We start from the raw sequence: 18274 nt of genomic DNA on the forward strand, positions 1-18274 counted from the left end.
TTACCTGAGTTTTAGTATTGCTTCACCAAGTTGAGCCTAACTTTGTGAATCTCTCCACAATCAAAGCAGAGCCAGGTGTGTGTGTGTGTGTGTGTGTGTGTGTGTGTGTGTGAGAGAGAGAGAGAGAGAGATTCTTTGAAGAGGTGGTCATCGGGGCTTATTTTGAAAGCTCCTCCTGTGATCACATCCTGCCGCGGTCAGGTGCACGCCTGCTCTACCCTCCTGTGGCGTGGCGCTAACCGTAAGGATGCTCGCCCAGAAAGCCAGCCACCACCAGACATGTCCAGTTGACTCACGTTTCATGTGATGATGAGGCTGCCAGGGAGAAATAACGCCCATGGTAAGACCCACCAAGAATGTGCCAGACACCGAACATGTAAGCATTTAAGCCTATCACCTCCTTGGAGCTACTGCAGGGGGTATTACTGTCCTACTTACAGAGGGAGAGTTCGAAGGCGAGGAATATGTGTGAGCCCCCACAGTCCGCAGACACACGCGGTGGTGCCGGGACTTGACTCCACAGTGACGACTTGAGCCGTCCTTCTCACCCCCTCCTCCTACGACCACGTCAGCTCTCGGCGTGAGCTCTGCATCGCACGGCACCGCGCTTTCCTGTACCGTGGGGCGCCCTCCATATGTCCCCTGTGAGTAGGTTGGTCCCAAAGTGAAAGGGCTCTAGAGAGAACAGGGCTTCACCCCAGGGGTTACATGAATCCATTTTGGGACTGAACAACCCTACAAGGGGGTTTATTGGCAGTGCGGCTCAATATCACCCCTCGATACACTAAGAAAAGTCTTGAGAAGCTTCCAGTCCATCCAGGGGGTCCTGGGACTTTGGGAATGCTTCGGAAGAGGACAGGAAACCACGCACTTAGTGGAACTCTGCTGGGGTAACCAGGACATTACAAGGGTCGGGTGGGGGGTGCACACAGAGACGCGCAGGGCGCGGAGCCCAGTGGGAGCAGAGCAGTCGGTGTTGAGGGAAATGAGAACGTTTGCCATATTTGGAGAGCCTGCTGGGCTTCAAACAGGCGGTCTGCCAGCTCGTGGAACAGAGCTGCCTCCGGAGGAGAAGAGAGAGCAAGCATAAATGCAAGCAGATGCGGGAAGGACGGATTTTTAGTTTACAAAACTGTGGTTTTATGTATTTTTGTTTCTTCTCTGGCTTCATGGTTTTGTTTAGAATGAGACATAGTTGATGCAGAAATTATAGGCTGAGGAAGAAAGAAATAACGAGGAACAACGGAGTTTCAAACGTGCAACCCCAGGCCCTTCAGGAAGAGTCAAGAGTATGGGCTCTGGGACCGGCTTCTGATTTGGTTTCCTCAACCCTAACGATGGGAGTCTGGACAGCTCGCTTAGTTGTTCTCGATGTGATTTCTACACCAGGGGCCACCCGGCAGGCTCTGGGAAAGACCGTGAGTGAATGAATGCAAACCACTTAGCAAGCTCCGCCCCGCAGGGGCCGGGCACCGTCCTGACACCCGGTGACCCGCCTGGGCACCATTTTCTGTGCTTTCCTTTCATGCACAGGCTGTGCTAAACTTGAATATGATACAACTGTCTCATTAATAAAACTTCAGTCCAGTGGAAACTCTCAAGCTGGATAACGTGAGGAGTTATTCCAAATTCTTTCGTCGATGGTGTAGACCCACAAAGTCTCTGTCAGGTACTTTGTTGTGAAGAGTTCTCGAATCCAAAAGAGTAAAAATACAGTGGACGCTCACCTTAGCACGTGCCTCATCAACTTACAGTTAAAAAGTGGCAACAAAACATCACAGAGATAGGAAGGAGGTCATTTACCAGAGGCTGAGTGATGGAGGCATGACCGCGTGATGGATGTGCATGTAACATTCAGTGGCCTTAGGAGGAATTTGAGGGCCCTGCAGATCCCCAGCCCTCAAGCTCACCTGTGAGCCGGGGCTCTATCGGAAGGCGCACTCCTCAGCACGGGAAACACCCTCGGGTGGACGGGAGCCGCACACAGAGACAGGAGAGCGTGAAGCCCTTTGTTGAATCCGCCACGTCACAGACTTTCTGAGTACAGTGCTTGAGGGTCATGGCTGCTCCCCATCTGTGATTAGCTGATCCCGTGGAGGGGACTGTTCTACGGGATATTTTGATTTTTCCTCTTTAAAGCAGAGAAGTCTACTATCTCACCACCCGAAACCCTCTGCCATGGACACTCCCTGAAAACAAGATAAAATGTGTTCTTGAAAATGTACGAGCCACCAAAAGTCTGATTAAATACCAGGGAAGGCAGAGAAGGCTGCCGCCCATGGGGCATCCCCCCGCCTACAAGGTGCTTCTGCGGCGTAATGGGTGTGGGCTGGGCAGCACGTGCGAGGGGGTCCTGACTCTGTCGGGGGGTTCGGCGGCCCAGGGGCTCTCTAAAAGTAGAGCAGACCCCCCCCCCCCCAGGTGAGTAAGAGCGTTGGTAGGAGGCACTTTGGCCCAGATCATCAGGATTCTTTGTTCTTTGTTAGCTGCAAAAACAGGTAGCGGACATCCCACCTCTGAGAAATACGATGTGTCCAAAAATAAAAGGTTAGTCACTAAACCATATGGCTACTCAAAAATGGGGCAACTGGCTCCATGGCGGGCAGCTCACGACAGGAGTACACACCAAAGTCCGGAAGTAAAACCATGTGAACCAGAACAATAATCTTCCATAACAGGCATTGTGCGCACGCCCGACAATGGGAAATTTGGAGGCACAGACAAAAGACAACAAAACCTGACAAAAAATGTGTAGGAAACACCTGCTCTTTTTAAAAAAAATGGAACCAGATACCAGGGGTTATTTCATGTGGCGGTTTTAAAATAATATACACTTTGCTATCATGGCCTTGAGATGAGACTTAAAGCGTCACGGAAAAATATCAGTGCGGGAATAGGTGTAGTTTAAACACGAAACTTTGTCTTTTTAGGTTATCTCTGCTGGCAAGAGGAGAAAGGATCATTATAGACGCCCCCCCAAAAGCTTACTTGCCTTCCAGAAATAGCACATGTTAAAAACGCACCACAATTACATACGAACAATAAGATGCCTCTGAATTTGAAACAACAGCCGGGCGCTCGTGATTTTGATGAGGCGACCCCCATGGAATGGCGTTTCGGTCCTGACCTGTCGGAAGGAGATTCGCCGATTCTGAGATAGCTCACAGTTCACAGGGAGGAAAAACGGGTCAGTCTGACTCAGTCTTCAGAGACAGAAATGCTATTATCTTGTTTGAGGACAAGAAAAGGTCTGTGAAGAGGTTTTGGGAAAGTGTTTCTCTCTGTACGTGACCCCGCCCGGAGCCGGGACCTGTGCCCTCCTGTCAACCCACCTCGGCGGTGCTCCGAGGGGCCCCAGGGGGTCTGGCTCAGGGAACTCAATGGCACCCTTGTCCAGAACCTCTTGAAATATCCAATTGTACGTGCTTCTTTTATGTTCTGCATTTCCGTGAAATACAGTAAGGACACTTGGAAACCCCCAGAGCGGGGTGTAGCATCCTTATCTCAAAACAAAGCAGAAGGTGAGGGGACTCCCCGAGCGGCCCGGGGCGGGAGCTGGCCCTGGCGGTGCCCGCAGCCCCCGCCTCCCTTCCGATCTGCGCGCCAGCTCCCTGCCGGTTTATTCCGGGAGTTCCTGTTGACGCACAGCCAGCAGAATATAGAGATCACTGGGGCACATGGGTGGGGACGGGAACGACAATGAATTCCTGGAACAGCCGACACCAGACCAGAGGAGGAGGGTTGGATTCTAGCGTTCTCCCCTGTGACGGTGACGTCCCCCCGCCTCGGCCCACGTCTCCCAAACGACAAAGGATATTTGTGCCCAAAGGAGAAGCAGATCGAAATACCCGACAGTGTCAAAAATAATCAATTCTTGTGCCAAGTGTTCAGAAACATCTGGAATAGTCTGATAGGAAAACCTGACAAATGGAAAATGGCAAGAGTGTATTCTAATAAAGTTTCAGGGCATTCAAAATCCATGCCAGGGTTCATTTTAATTTCTGAGATAAGATTAAATGCTAAAAATAACTATGTTGAGCATGTGAGAAAGGGTTTCCTATGATAGCAAAATGCTTTTCTCCTGGAAACGCACACAGATACAACATATATTTAGTAAATGCAAAATACATTAAGTAAAAATCCATAGATATGCATATGATGTGTGTAATCCTGGGGTTACTTTTTGAATCTTACATGCATTAATTCTAAGAGGAATGATCTTAGCCCAGAGGCTGTCTCCGCCGGCCCCCGTGTCGGCTGGGAAGGGGTGTGGGGTGGCGGTCCAGGGCTCCTCACCCTCTGTCAATGCTAGTTTCATGGGATAATCTATTCATCTTTCTGATCCACATGGGATTTCCATTACTCATCTTTCCTTCCCAGATAACTGACATTTTTGAAGGGCACCCGTTTTGTGAACTTTTATTTCCTTCTACTAAGGAAGTCTTTTTAATCTTTTGGAATTAAGGAGTTTGTTTTCATCCACAAAGTTCTTTTTGTTTACTTCCTTAGTCTAATTCTTCTACTCAAGGGTATGTAGATGGCTACCTACCCCCTTTCATCGATGCCACCCTCAAAATAAAGTCCTAAAAATACCAGCGGCAATTAACATTTAGAAACCCCCTTTTTGGTTACGAGCCCTCTTCGTGAAATGTCCGTGTTTGAATTAGCTCAGTGCTGGACGTGTGAGAGCAAGGGGCAGGAGAGTGCCCATGGGTCCCCATCTCCAAGTCACAAGTGCCGGCTGGGTCTCGTACCAACTTCACAGCAATCAAAGTAAAATCTCGGATCGGGCTTTACAAATTTGCTAAGCATGGAACACCAATAGTCAAAAAGTAAAAACCAAAAAGGAACATGGCAAAAAACTTACATGAGGAATGGATTTGGGGGGAGAAGTACTTCCCTTGTGAGCCAGTGCAAGAATGTGTTTGGTAAGAGGGGGGACAGGACGTTATGGTGGGGTTCAGAAGCACCCACGGCCAGAGGGGAAAGCTCCACGCCCTCCACACGGGTCAGGGAGCTGCTTGGAAGCTAAGCTGAAATCTGACAGCCAGGACCGAAGGAGGAAGGGGAGAAACTTAGAAGACCGTCTTCACAGAGGCAACGGGTCAGGAGGTCAGGGACCCAGCTGAGGCCACACACGGTAGTTCAATATGATACAGGTTAGGAGACCGCATGCTTTCCTCTAATCCTGTGAGATCAGTCAATGTGGAGGAGAAGAAGACTGGACTGGGGGCTGGCGGGATGAAGGAAGGGAAAGCTCACTGGGGTCGGAGGGGTGGGGGCTGGAGGGGAGCGTGGCCATCTGGCGCGCCCATGCTTGTGCGTATGCTTGGTGCGCTCGGGGGCGGGCTTCTTCCTGCAGGGACATGGGCACGTGCCAAAGCTAAGCTTTCCTACAGTTTCCTCAGGAGCTCCGGTGGGAGCGACCACAGCATACGCCCCAGTGCGGGGCCACCTCTCACGTGCTGTGACGGGGTTCTGGCGGACGGGCCACCATCAGTAGTGTCCCACAGTGGTCTCTTTGATGGCACAAACTTTAGCGGTCTTGTGATGCCTGACCCTCACACGAAACTCTCTATACAGCTGTGCTGTAGTGACGTGTTAACTCAGCCATCTTGGTTTCTAATTAAACATCCTAATGCTATTACTTAGTTCAACCTCTTTCTCCTTGTGTCCAGTCTGAGTGCTTAGACATGGCTGTTTACGTATAACACAGTTATGGCACTAACAGAACTTTCTTCTGTGACTGGTGCAGGCCAAGTCCCCTCCCCAGGATGATCTTTAGTTCACCTCCTGTGCCGCACTTGAGAAGCAGGCTGATGTCACCATCCTGGCATCCCTTGCTTTCAAAATACACTCTTTCAGGGCAAAACAAGCTCATGAAAAACACCAGCTACAGGAGGAATCAACTCTAAGAAAAATGTGGATCTGATAAGGGAACAGAAAGAAATATCCTCGGGGCTCAAACAGGCTCATCCGACTTCTTGTCAGCGGTGTGTCTACCACCACTGCGTTTCTTTCAAGTGAAGCCCATGGGATGAATCTTACTGTCTTGAAACTTCAGGTGCGTCCACTGTTCTCTGCAAGTCTAAGGAGAACTCCGATCTTGAAGGAGAGCTGAACTTTTCTGGTTCAACTTTTGGTTAGACTTAGACGCTTTTCTTTTGCAGTAATATCCTACACTTTTCGTTAATGGAGTTCTTAACACGAACTCCACTCTGGACGTATATAAATCTACTCTGGGTTTTTTTTTTTTTTTTTAACCCCCGAGAACAGAACAGGTTGCCATCAATCTTAGATGCCCTCTTCCCCTTTTCCTCGGTGTGACACTGGGGACAAGATTTGTCAATGTACTACACCCATAATTCTATCACTCTATGGAGAGAAACACAAATATTTGTAAAATATCAGGTGTTAAGGGATGAGGAATTCACCCTCAGGCCTCCAAGCGCAGGAAGTCTGGCCTCATGTTTCAGGGTTCTGCTGGAATTGTCTGGGCTCCTGGTCGGGCCTCCCTTCCCGCAGGCTGCGGAGCTGTGGCCTGGGCTGTGCCAGGATTGCCTGTGAGCCCGGCCCTTGTGCCCCCGGCTGCTCAGGCAAAGGATCGCCTCCCCTCTAGGCCGGGCTGACGAACACGATGTTAAAAGCAACATGAACAAAAAGGGAACCGCTCCCCGGAGTCACAGAATCCTGTTAATTCTGTCCCAGCTCCCTGCAGCCACGGCGTCCTCAAAGGCTCTGGCAACGGGTCTCTTACCAAACCTGAGAAACGCTACTTTTGTTGGCAGATACTAAGTATGGGTTCGATGCATAAACACTGATCTGGACGTCAGGGTTCTTTTGAAATATGACCACTCTCTTCACAAGCCTTTAAAAATGCAATTATCGCCACTGAAAGTGTATTTTTTAAAAAGAAAGTAATGACTGCCATGCAGCGCTGAAACAGCCAGCGCTGTGATTTTTACCGCGGAGGCCAAGTTCACCATGGAACTCATTCGTCCTTCTGTTTCTTTATTTAAACCAGACTTCAGGTTTGAAGGATAGTTACAGTGCTTCACAGAGACAACAATTTAATAAAAAACATCGACGCCGACAAGGCAGCTGAGAACTATTAGGCCAAAGATATTATTTACCCAGCATTAATGACTTCCATTTCATTCCCACTTTGTTTTGCCTGCCCCCCTCCTCCCTTTCTGGTTCCAATCCTTTCGGAATTATCCATTCTAACAGTGTTTTGGATACAGAACTTTGGTTCCTATGGTGGGATTTTCAATGCCCTCACAGTGGCTCGGGAGGAAATCGACCACAATACAAGGTCTGCATCGCGTTCCTGGGGACTGCTCTTCCTGCTTCCATTGCTCCAGAATTTAAGCTTTTAGGCTGGATGCAGGGAGGGGAGGGATGGGGATATTTTGACCTTTCTCATCAGTGGGGACATGTGCCCTTTTGAAGGCCTGCTTTGTGCTTCCCACATGAGTCAGACCTCGGACGACTTGAATGATTTGGTTGTCTACACCACAATGCGCTAGCTTGGGTGGGATGCCAGAGGGCTCCGAATCACAGGCAGTTTGGGGCTGCAGGTTGGGCAGCTTCTTAAGAAAATTCTGGAAGGCCTCGAAGCTGTCAGAATTACATTTATTGTCGGCTCGCCCGGATACCAGTGATGTATCCAGTATCTCTGCTCGTGACTTTGAGGACAAGGGCAGTTCCCTCTGATTTAAAGGGAAGAACACAGAGAAGGGACGAGATGACCCCGACTTCCTTCTTCCCAGGGCACCCCCAGTGTGTGTTCATGTAGGTGGCAAATTCTAAGGGCCCCTCAGTGGGAAAAGTGTGTGCAGGAGGGTCATCTGGTCCCTTCCGCCATTTTTCTCTGGTTACTGTTTTACTATCTCTGGAAGAAAACAAAAAGTATTTTCAAAACTTTGCCACGAGACCTACTGGTTTTCTCTTTGCTTTGGGAGTAGTGAGATGTCCGAGGACTTCGACGCGAGCACGCGGAGCCTCTGGCCAGACCGCCCCCGGCGGGAGAACCCTGAGAGGAACCACCGCGGGCGGGCGGACACGCTTTCGGCACGTGAAGCCCCAACGGTGCGCGGCGCCCTCCTCCCCTGCGGGGCAGATGACAGACCCAGAGCCAACATTTCTGTTTCCAGATTTGCTTCTAGAAAGCCAATTATGCTTGGTAACAACTCTGCTCTGGTCTTTTTAGAAATACTGCAATTGTTTACTTAGAGTGAGCTGGACGTGAATAAAACAAAACGAAGGTCTTTGAAGACTGGTGTTCTCTCTGCAGCCGAAAGGGAAATGCTTTAATGCTATGCTTGTCAGAACACTCCGTCAGGAGGTGGGACAAATGAAGGATTTCTAAGGGCAGAGCACTGGTTTGCTTTGGTTCTAGAATAGTGGGAATGTTCATTTCTCTTTCCCCAGTGTATGAGCCGTCTATTGACGTCTGTGTGAGATTTTCAATCAAGACACAGAATCATTACTACCATCATTATCCTGGCTACGGGCTGATGTGATATTTTCCTTGAAGTCATGAAGGGCCATTTCCCCAGAACGGTCAACTTTGGACGAGCGCCCACTTAATCATTTGGTCGCCACCCTGAGTGCCAGAGGCTGGTGAGGACGGGCTGGGTCCCTGGGCTTCCGCCGGCTCAGGCCACCACCCAGTGTCCATGGGAGGCTCCTGGGGGCTCCGCCACCCGCTCTGACCAGCCGGCCGGCCTCCTCGGGCCAATTTTATGCATCTTCAGAAATCATACTTTTTACATACACATAAAATATGATCACAGATTATGGTTAAAGGGTTGGGGAAACAGAGACTGCCTAAGCACAAAAATAAGGAGTTTTCTCTCAATGTGGCTCTGTCTTCTGCTTGGGCTTCAAGAATGTCTACTGTATGCTTCATTTGTTTAGGTGTAAATTCAGAGGGGGGCCGTTTGGATGTGTGGTTCTCTTAGAACGAGATAGTGGGTGTCATCTCCCCTCCCCCATTTTTCCAGAGTAACAGATGCTTCGTGGAAAATCTGTGGTGTCTGTGGCACTGGGAAGCCACCTTTCATGAGCAGCACCTGGACATTCAAGAGCACAGAGTGGTGACAACGTGCCACACAGTGTGGCATTAGCCGCCAATGCGGTTTTTGAGGCGTGTTTGTATAAAGTATCCATCCGGAGAGGGAGAAGTGGGTGAATCAGGCAGGAGGACCTCTACGATCCTTCCCTTGCACGCAGGTACTCAAGACATCCTGCGGGCCAACGCTTCGTCGTCCATCACTGGACACGTGCTGCTCCTGCCGCAAACGTGCTCTCTGGTACCTCCAGCGGCCCTCAGATACCTGCTTGCCATCAGCAGTTGTGTCATGGGTCATTTCTGTTGGGGTTGATACATGCTAGGCCAGCATGACTCTGATTCCTTTTCACCGGTGACTTGCATGGGTCCTATTATTTAACAACATATTTTACCGGTTGGAAACAACCCAGGGCAGTGTGTCCTGGGGATGAAGACCGTGGTGATTTCAGTGGTGGCGAAAACACATGTTCTCTCTAAGCATTGACTTGCAACCATCAGATTCTGTCCAGAATGGTGTTCGTTCAGTCTGTTCAGCGAGGCGGTATTATCATTTTGTCTATTTAGGATTTTAGTAATGTGTTCCTCCTTTTGGATGAGCTCCAAACGGGCCCGTTTTCTGTCACACCCTGACTAGTGTCATAATGGTCCTTGTGAAATGAAATGATTGCCATGTTGGGCCGGGTAAACTGGGGAGTGGGCCAGGGCCGCGTAGCCACGCCTCTCTTCTCCAGCTGCACCATCCATGCGTTTCTACAACGGTCTGCCGAAAGCCCTGCTTGAAGCAAACACTTACTGGATCGTGGCAGGAGGAGAGAGAGAAAAGCCTGATGTTCCACAGCTGACGACCGGGTGAGCACAGGTCTCCTGCCCCAAAGCAGTGAGACAAAGAGCCTCTAGAAGGGAAGGCCCTGAGCAGAGCTCACGCTGGAAACGCAAGTGTCCCTGAGGCTGTGGGCACGGTGGAGGGTGTGACGAGTCTTGTGCGCTACAGACACCACTGCCAATGTGCCCTGCTCGTGTGTCTCTGTTTTTTCAAGATAACATCTTTTTTGCAAAGATACAAACCCAGCAGGTTACAATCTTGGTGTTACTTTCACAAAGCCCTGACTTTATATTGTGCTTTATTTTTGCCTAGGATTTGATATCTAGAACATGCCTATAGACTCACAGGGAGTTCACTGTCTCTTCTACTCTCCACCTCCACGCTCACTAGAACTGTGATCTTCAATATGGTAGCCGTGGGGGCCATTTAATTTGAATTTTTGTTAACTAAAATGAAATACAATTTAAAATTCCTCTACATTTTAAATGCCCCAGTAGCCATGATGGACAGTGTAGACAGACTCCTTCCATTTTTGCAGAAAATTGTTCTGGAGAGCATGGATCTAGAAAGCTCCAAAAGATTCGGGATATTGACTGCTTTGCTTACTTCTGTATTTCTGGTGCTGGGACAGGCCCTGGCACGTGGCAGACACGTAATCAGTATGTGTCAAACGTATACACTGGTTTTCAAATTCCAGTCTCCAACTATGGCTGTATATAATCTACTGTTCCGTGGTGTTTTCTTTGACTAGAACCAGGTCACCAAGACGTGAACTCACCGGCCTCCCCACGCATGGGGCTCTGTGACTTGAGTTATAAGGTACATGGCTGCTCTCAGGACATCCCTCAAGTGGCTTCTCACCTCCCTGGGACTCGGACCTGGTCCTCTCACCGCCCTTGCCCTGTGCTCTAGGACCTCGCCTCGCACCAGTGTCTTCTCTCATGGCCCCTTAAGCGCTCAGGGCATACCCTTACCTCAGGCCCTTGCCCCATGCTGTTCAGGCACCCCTCTGTTCATGCACCCCTTTCTCTTGGACAAGTGCCTCCTTCATAGATAGCACACAGCATGTATCTGAGTGTTGAAGGCACACAAACTTCCACGGCCAAAAGAAAGCGGGGTTTTCCCATGATGGCAAACATAAGCACATCACTGCCCGTGACCTACAAGTGGGGCGGGCCCTGTCCAAACCTGCTGCGACGCGAGTTTCACGTCGCGAGGAAAGTAACACGTAAATGAGTTGTCGCAGCGACTGTAGCATCTGATGAGCCAGATCCACCACGGCGAAAGCACGCTAACGGCAGCTGCACGGTGTGGAAAGCAGGTGAGCCCTATGTGTGGACAGCGGTACGAAAGCCCAGCGCCCAGGTCATGTCCTGCCTACTTCTGAATAATTCATTGTCTTTTCTGGACAGTGATAGTTTATAAAACATAGGAGGTGGATTCTAATTTTTTTAAATGCTTATTTATATTTTAGAGAGAGAGAGAGAAAGAGAGAGCAAGTGGTAGAAGGCAGAGAGAGAAGGAGACGCAGAATCCAAAGCGGGCTCCAGGCTCTGGCTGTCAGCACAGAAGCGGATTCGGGGCTCGAACGCACCATGAGATCATGACCTGAGCCGAAGCCAAAGCTGGACCCTCAACCAACGGAGCCACCCCGGTGCCCCTGGAGGTGACTTCAGTTAAAGTACCGAGTGTCCCATGAGAAAGTGCCAGGAAACAGCAGCTGGTCTGAACAGACGTCTCCTACAGCGGCACCAACATTCTGATCCCATCACATGCGGAGGTGGTGGCCATGTTGCCATGGAAACCTGGGGCGGGGCGTGGCCATGCCCAGCGCACACATTCTGAACTGAAGATTTCTCGTAGCACTGCGCTGCTCTACCCACTTTTCAGATTTGTACTGAGCCATTTCAGAGAAGAACTTCAGTGTTATTTTGCAATCCTGGCTACTCACATCTAAGGGTCGGGCTTACGGTCTGCGACACAGTTTAGACATCAGCACGACTGTGGCTCACCTTACAGAGAAGATCTGGCCAATCGCTTGTGGTTCTTAGCTGCTCTGGGTCCCTCTGCCCCCGTCCCTGGGGCCAGGGCTCTGCTTCCCTTCATCTCTTGGTCGCTACTCCTCTGAGCTGATAGCAAGTGGCCAAAGACAATGAATCTTTTCACTGTCATAGGGCGCCTGCTCCCCCGCCCCAGAGTCCTATGTCTGCTCTTCCCTGCTTCCTCTTTCACTCAGTGTCTCTCTGGTTCCTTTTGCTTTGGTTTACATTGTTGAATTTAAGGAATCTTGTGAGGTTACGAATTATTGACTCATACTTTGACTCCAGTCCAGGGACCCACAGACTGTGGGAAACTCCTGGCCACATGAAAGGACGCGGTAGCTACACACAGCCTGGTGTGGACCGCCACCACTGTGCACGTGAGGTGCTGGTCTCAGGTCCCGTGGTTTGCGCTGTCAGGTCCATGGGGGGCGAGTGGGTGGCTGAGTGCTGAGGGGGGTGGGGGGTGCCAACGCCCTCCCACGGGCGCCGAGGACAGAGCTCTGGGAACCAAAGCTGCGGGTCCTCTTTTCTCACACAGCCCGCCCATCTCCATCATTCCCAACAATGTGGACCTAGACAGCGTCTTGGTATTTACCAATTTCTAAAATTTCTGACTGCCTGGGGAAACAGAGTTTATCGTCAAAAGTCAAAGGGCTGGCTGGGGGCGGGGGGGACACAAACCTGCCTAAGGAACCGAAACAATGAACGAAAGCTGACCTCAGCTGGAGAAACCTGAGAATCTCACGACCTCTGGGTAAGTTCATGAGCAAATACAGAGATGTCTCTATGTGTCGAACTGGACGCCCTGCCTGCTCTCCGTACCGTCGTCTGTGTTGTTGACCTTTGTACCACCTGGTGCATCGCACCGCTCTGACGGAAGTTCTGGAACGGAAATGAGCTCGAATGCTTTCTGTCCAATGGACTTCCACCCCCACAGAAGAAAAATACAAAATATATGAAGAAAGAAAGAGTAAAATGACTAGAGACAGGGGAGGGGGCTTGGAAAAGTTAGCTGGCCAGCTTCCTTCGTGCCCATCACCCTGCGCGACGAGTGAGGAGTTATAACTTTTAATCACTCCATTATATACACAATTGTTTATTTTATTTTCTTAATGTTTATTTTTGAGAGAGAGAGAGAGAGAGAGAGAGAGAGAGAGAGAGAGGGAGGGAGGGAGGGAGACAACATGAGTTGGGGAGGGGGAGAGAGAGAGGGAGAAAGGGAATCCCAAGCAGGCTCTGCACCAACAGCAGAGAGCCCGATGTGGGGCTCGAACTCATGATCCCTGAGATCATGACCTGCTGCCGGGACGGTGATCCCCGGGGCTGAGCTGATGTTGGACACTCAACTGACTGAGCTGAGCCCCCCAGGTGACCAACAGTTTATTTTGAATAGAGACACTCAAACAGCAAAAAATTATCAATTCACTTAGGGGCACCTGGGTGGCTCTCAGTAAAACATCTGATGCTTGACCTCAGCTCGGGTCATAATTTCACTGTTTGTGAGATCGAGCCCCACCTCAGGCTCTGCCCTGACAGCACAGAGCCTGCTTGGGATTCTGTCTCTCTCTCTGCCCCTCCCCTGCTCTCACTCTCTTACCAATTCTTTCCTTGAAGTTCTGTTTTGCTCCCTGAACCACTGAAGGGAAGGGTGGAGAGGTGGCCAGAGCACCCTGACTCGCGAGGAGAGAGGGCCGGGTCCCCCCTCGTTTGGCCTGCGTCCTTTCCTCCCAGCCGCGGAGAACCTCCGCCGTGCAGATCACCGGCTGGCAACAGGAATGCAGGCAGGAGATCCGTCCTCCAAGTCTGAGGGCTGGACCGTGTTCTGGACCCCACGGAGCAGGTGTGCCTCACGCTCCCCTTCCCTGTCGTGTGAACTAGGGCCTGGGGCCTGGTGCACCCCGCCCCCCCCTCCAGCTCTGACTGGGCAGGGAAGAGCGCGTGGACGGCGGGGCCACGGTTCCTGCCCTCCACACCCCTGCTGCCGCCGGACGCTGAGCCCACGGGGCTGGCCGGCTCCCCCTGCACCCCCCACCGCCCGCCGGCGAGCGCCGGGGAGGCAGGCTGTGCGCACTGTACGCCGAGCCTGTTCATTCGGTAACGTGAGAATTCATTTGGAATCAGAATCCACAGTACATTTGTGATTTCTGCTCAGGGTCCAAAAGTTATCCGGTGACATGCAGCTTCTGGTGGCTCTGTCACCATGATGAGGAGCAAGTGAACTCTACCCCGTGCCCATATAAGGCTGGCTGTCCAGGGCCTCGGGAGCAGAGGGCTCCGTGGTGAGGCACTGTCATCCTGCTCCAGCCGCACCATGGGGAAAACATACGGCAGGGGACCCTGGGGGAGCTGTGGGAAAGGACCAAGTATGCACTCAGCTCTCGAACAGCGGACTCCATCCAACTGCTATTTTTATGCATTACATTACTTTTAAAAAATATTATCAGTCCAAGAGGAGGATAGAAATAGCCCTGCTGTCTCCAGGAACACATCTGGGGAAATTTGTTAATTAACAAATATTTAGTGTCCACACACCAGGCTTCTGGGACTGGACTGGGCATCCTTCCTTATCAAGCGCGTTAATGATGTAGATGCAACTGTCCTGACAACGAATATGTCCACGAATGTAGGCTCGCCCCGTAGAACATGATAAATGGCATTGTCTCTCTCTTTCCTAATATTTTTCTTACTGTTTACCAACAGCCTTTGTATCATCTCGTTGACTAACACCCAGGCTGACTGCTAACACACCCGACTTGTGCCTGTAAGGTCCGCTGTGGTGTGAGGCGCTGGGCAGTGCGGAGAGGGGGCAAACGCAGCCAGCGCGCTACCCGTGGGGGTCCCACAGGCCAGGCCCCCAATCAGCTACCACGCGGCTCTGTCTCTTGAACAACACTCTGACAACTGCCGCATCTCACCTTAATGTTAGCATAACCTGTCTGGAGAACTAGAGGCAAGCAGAGCCGGGCGGGGGTCTGGATTACTCGTGTGAACCAGATGAACTGGCAGGTGTCAGTTACCTACTTGGCCACGCGCAGCAGCAGCGCCAGGCTATGCTGTGGATGAGGGATGATGGGAAATTAAAAGCCCTCAGTGCAAATTTACTGAGAGAGACCTAGGGACCCTTAGGAGTCTCCCCGCTCATAACCGCTCCGAGAAGACCTCTGGAATTCCCTACAAGCACATAACTACACAGAAAAATAAAATGCAGGGCTAATGAAATAAGTCAGCTGGAGAAAGACAAATGGCACATGATCTCACTCATGTGGAATTTAAGAAACAAAACAAATGAGCAAACAAAGAAAAGAAGAGACAAACAAAAAAACCAGACCCTTAAATACAGAGAACAAGCTGGTGGTCAGCAGAGAAGGGGGGGTGGAGGGCGGGGAGAGACAGAGGGATTCGGAGCACGCTTGATGAGCACAAGGGGATGCACAGAACTGTTGAATCGTTACACCGAACCCTCGAAACTAACAGGGCACTGCGTGTTAATGATCCATGCATTAAAACAAATAATAATCAGGATGAACTATCTTTACTGAAGAACAAAATTTGTAAAAAACCGTTATGGGAGATGTCACTATATTGGTTCTGCATAAAACAATCACACAATGTGAGAAGGAAGCGACTCCATGCCCTTCTGCCCCGTGTGGGTTCTGTGTGGCTGATCACGTGGAGAAGAATGTGGAGTCTCTGGGGCTGAATTCCCTCTTACGTGGGCGAGTCCCACAGATACCTGTAAACCATCAATGCGTCTCCCTCTTGCCCGTCTACAGCCGGCAGGCTGGGCCAGGCCCTGGGGGGGGGTGCTTTGCATCAGGCATGGTCACTCCTGTTCCAGAAGCATCGCTGGGAAAGTCAATAGCAAGGGACCCAGGGGGATTTTCAATCTCATGCAATGGCTTCCATATATTTAAAAAAGACATAAACCTTGTTAAGTGCTGATGTATAATCTTTGGTCAGCAAATCTTTTATTATTTTTCAGCTTATTTATTTATTGTGAGAGAGAGTGCACAGGCCTGTGAGAACCGGGAAGGGACAGAGAGAGGAAGAACCCCAAGCAGGCTCCATGCTGACGGTGCAGAGCCCCACGTGGGGCTCAAGCCGTGAACTCATGTGGATCAGGACCTGAGCCGGAACCAAGAGCTGGACGCCTAACCAACCGAACCACCCAGGCAACTTTGCTAGGTCAACGGCAGCAGCAACTGCCTTGAGGACCATGACTGACGAGGGACGCAGCCCGTGGGGACGGCAGCTTTGGGCGTGGTCCTCGGCACCGAGAGGATGGTTCGTCGGTCACGTGTTGGTGAGGGGTTCCTTGTCGGTCACAAATTTTACATGTCTGACTCGTGGGGGGGGCTCGGGCAGGAGAGGGCCCAGCGCCCGGCCAGCTGCCGACTGGCCCCGCCGGGCTCCACGAGGCGCACCCTCATCCCGAGGGTGGGAATGGGGGTGGGGGCCGCCAACCGTCGTGACCTCAGGACTGGGGGGGGGTGACGCGTCTGGGAGCGCTGTCCGCTCTGATTCAGGGGCATCAGGGAACACAGGCAATGCGTCCCACCCGCTCTCAGGCCGTGGCCCCTGGAGGACCCGCAGGGGCCCCATGGGGAAACGTAGTCCCAACGCGTGAAACCTCAGAACACCGTGTCGTAAAACGAAATATGCTCGCCACCCGAACACGGCTCACACAGGCAAATATGAACCATCTCTTCTCAAAATCAGTGATGCCGACACCCAGCATCAGCTTAAATGGCGTCGGGACAGCCGGCCCCTTCGACCTCACGAAAGGAACCCACATCCGTCCGTGTTTTGGGTTCTGATGCGGGGCGGCCTCTTCTCAGACTTACCTGATGACCGCGCTGCAGGAAGGACGTTCGGGGGTGAGTAGGGTGATTTTGGGAGAGGGGCTTGCACCCTCCAGAACACGATTGTACCGACACCGGGCGGGGCGTGGCCACAGCCACGTTTGCTCCGTGCAGTTCCCGTGTTTCTATCATCGCACACGGATAAGACACGCTTCGTAACAAGTAACGAGCGCAAAGGTGTGGAAGCAAGTGACCCGTGACCTCCCTCTGGAGCGTGGTGTGAAGTGACCAGCTTTGCCTCGTGTTTGCACGCGTCTGACACGTCTCTGAGCGGAGTCTGCTGCTGCGTGTCCGGGGACCGGAGGCGCTTCGGGGTGGGGGTGCGTGTAGGGGGAGGCTGGTGCGCCGCTGGGACTTACCCGCCCTCCTTTCTCGGGGAAGCACTGGCAGCCGCCGCTGCAGTCTCTGCCGCCACAGGGCACGTCCAGCTTCTTCACGCCCTGCAGAAACACACGGAGAGCACGTGAGCCCGGCGCTGGCCACTGTTGCCGGGTTACAGTCCCGCTGCCGCGGGCAGCTCCCGCCCCAGCCGCTGGCTCTTCATCTGGAACAAACCCACTCCGGGGCACCAGGGGGCTGAGCCCACGGAGCAGCTGGCTTCTAATCTCGGCTTGGGCCACGGTCTCACAGTCCGTGAGCTCGAGCCCCCCGTTGGGCTCTGCGCTGCCAGCGCGGAGCCCGCTTGGGGTTCTCGCTCCCTGCCCCTCCCCTCCATTCTCTCACAAGAAACAAGCTTAAAAAAATAAAAATAAGCAAAGAGTCGTTAGGTTTTAGAGCAGGTTTAGGCCCACGGCAAAAGGTGCAGAGATTTCCGGTCCGTCCCCTTCCCCCCAGGCCGCCTCCCACTATCAACTTTCCCCCGCAGAGTGGCACATTTGTCACAGTCGCGCCTACAGTGATGGGTCGTCATGGCCCAGACTCTGGAATTTATGTTTGGGTCCCTCTTGATGCTGTGCCTTCTGTGGTCACTATGCCAAATGACGTCCTGGGTCTCAAAAGTCAGGAGAATGCTCCCTGAGCGCAGGGACCCGTGTGAAGTGAGCCCGGAGGGGCACTGCTGGTGCCTCAGAGTGACGGAGGAACTCCAGGCCGGCAGCCCGTGGCCGGCGGCCCTGCGTTCTCTGGGAGACGTGGGTGTGCCTCCCAGGGAGGGGTGTCCCGGTGAGCAGGACGGGCCTCCTTCAAGGCTGGGCCCCCGTCACACACCACGGATCCTGCTGCACGAGAGGGAGGGGGGCTCCGCATGGGGAGGGGGGCTGCGCAAATGCACCTGTCGGGGTGTGACCCCCGCCTCCGCCGCGGAGGATCTCCACGTCCCCGGTGGCACCAGCGGAGGACACCCCCTGCCTTCACTCTGCGAGACCCGTTGGTCTGCAGGGGGGAGGTGCGGATGGAGGGAAGGGGCTTCCACAAGGGTTTAGGAGGCAGGCTTCTTGTCAGACGCCGAGACACAACTCTTCAATGAAGTGAG

At 52.2% G+C, this 18274-nt stretch overlaps 1 protein-coding gene across 1 annotated transcript in view; it reads right to left on the reverse strand.

Moving 5' to 3' along the window:
• COL4A2 (collagen type IV alpha 2 chain) overlaps window positions 1-18274 on the reverse strand; it is a 155105-nt gene that overhangs the window by 93890 nt on the left and 42941 nt on the right. The window contains exon 9 of the mRNA XM_029938399.1: window positions 17163-17347. Coding sequence (XP_029794259.1) covers window positions 17163-17347 — 185 coding nt within the window. The remainder of the gene's footprint in view (window positions 1-17162; window positions 17348-18274) is intronic.

This window comes from Suricata suricatta, chromosome 4 (genome assembly GCF_006229205.1).
Source record: "Suricata suricatta isolate VVHF042 chromosome 4, meerkat_22Aug2017_6uvM2_HiC, whole genome shotgun sequence".
Lineage (NCBI taxonomy): Eukaryota > Metazoa > Chordata > Mammalia > Carnivora > Herpestidae > Suricata > Suricata suricatta.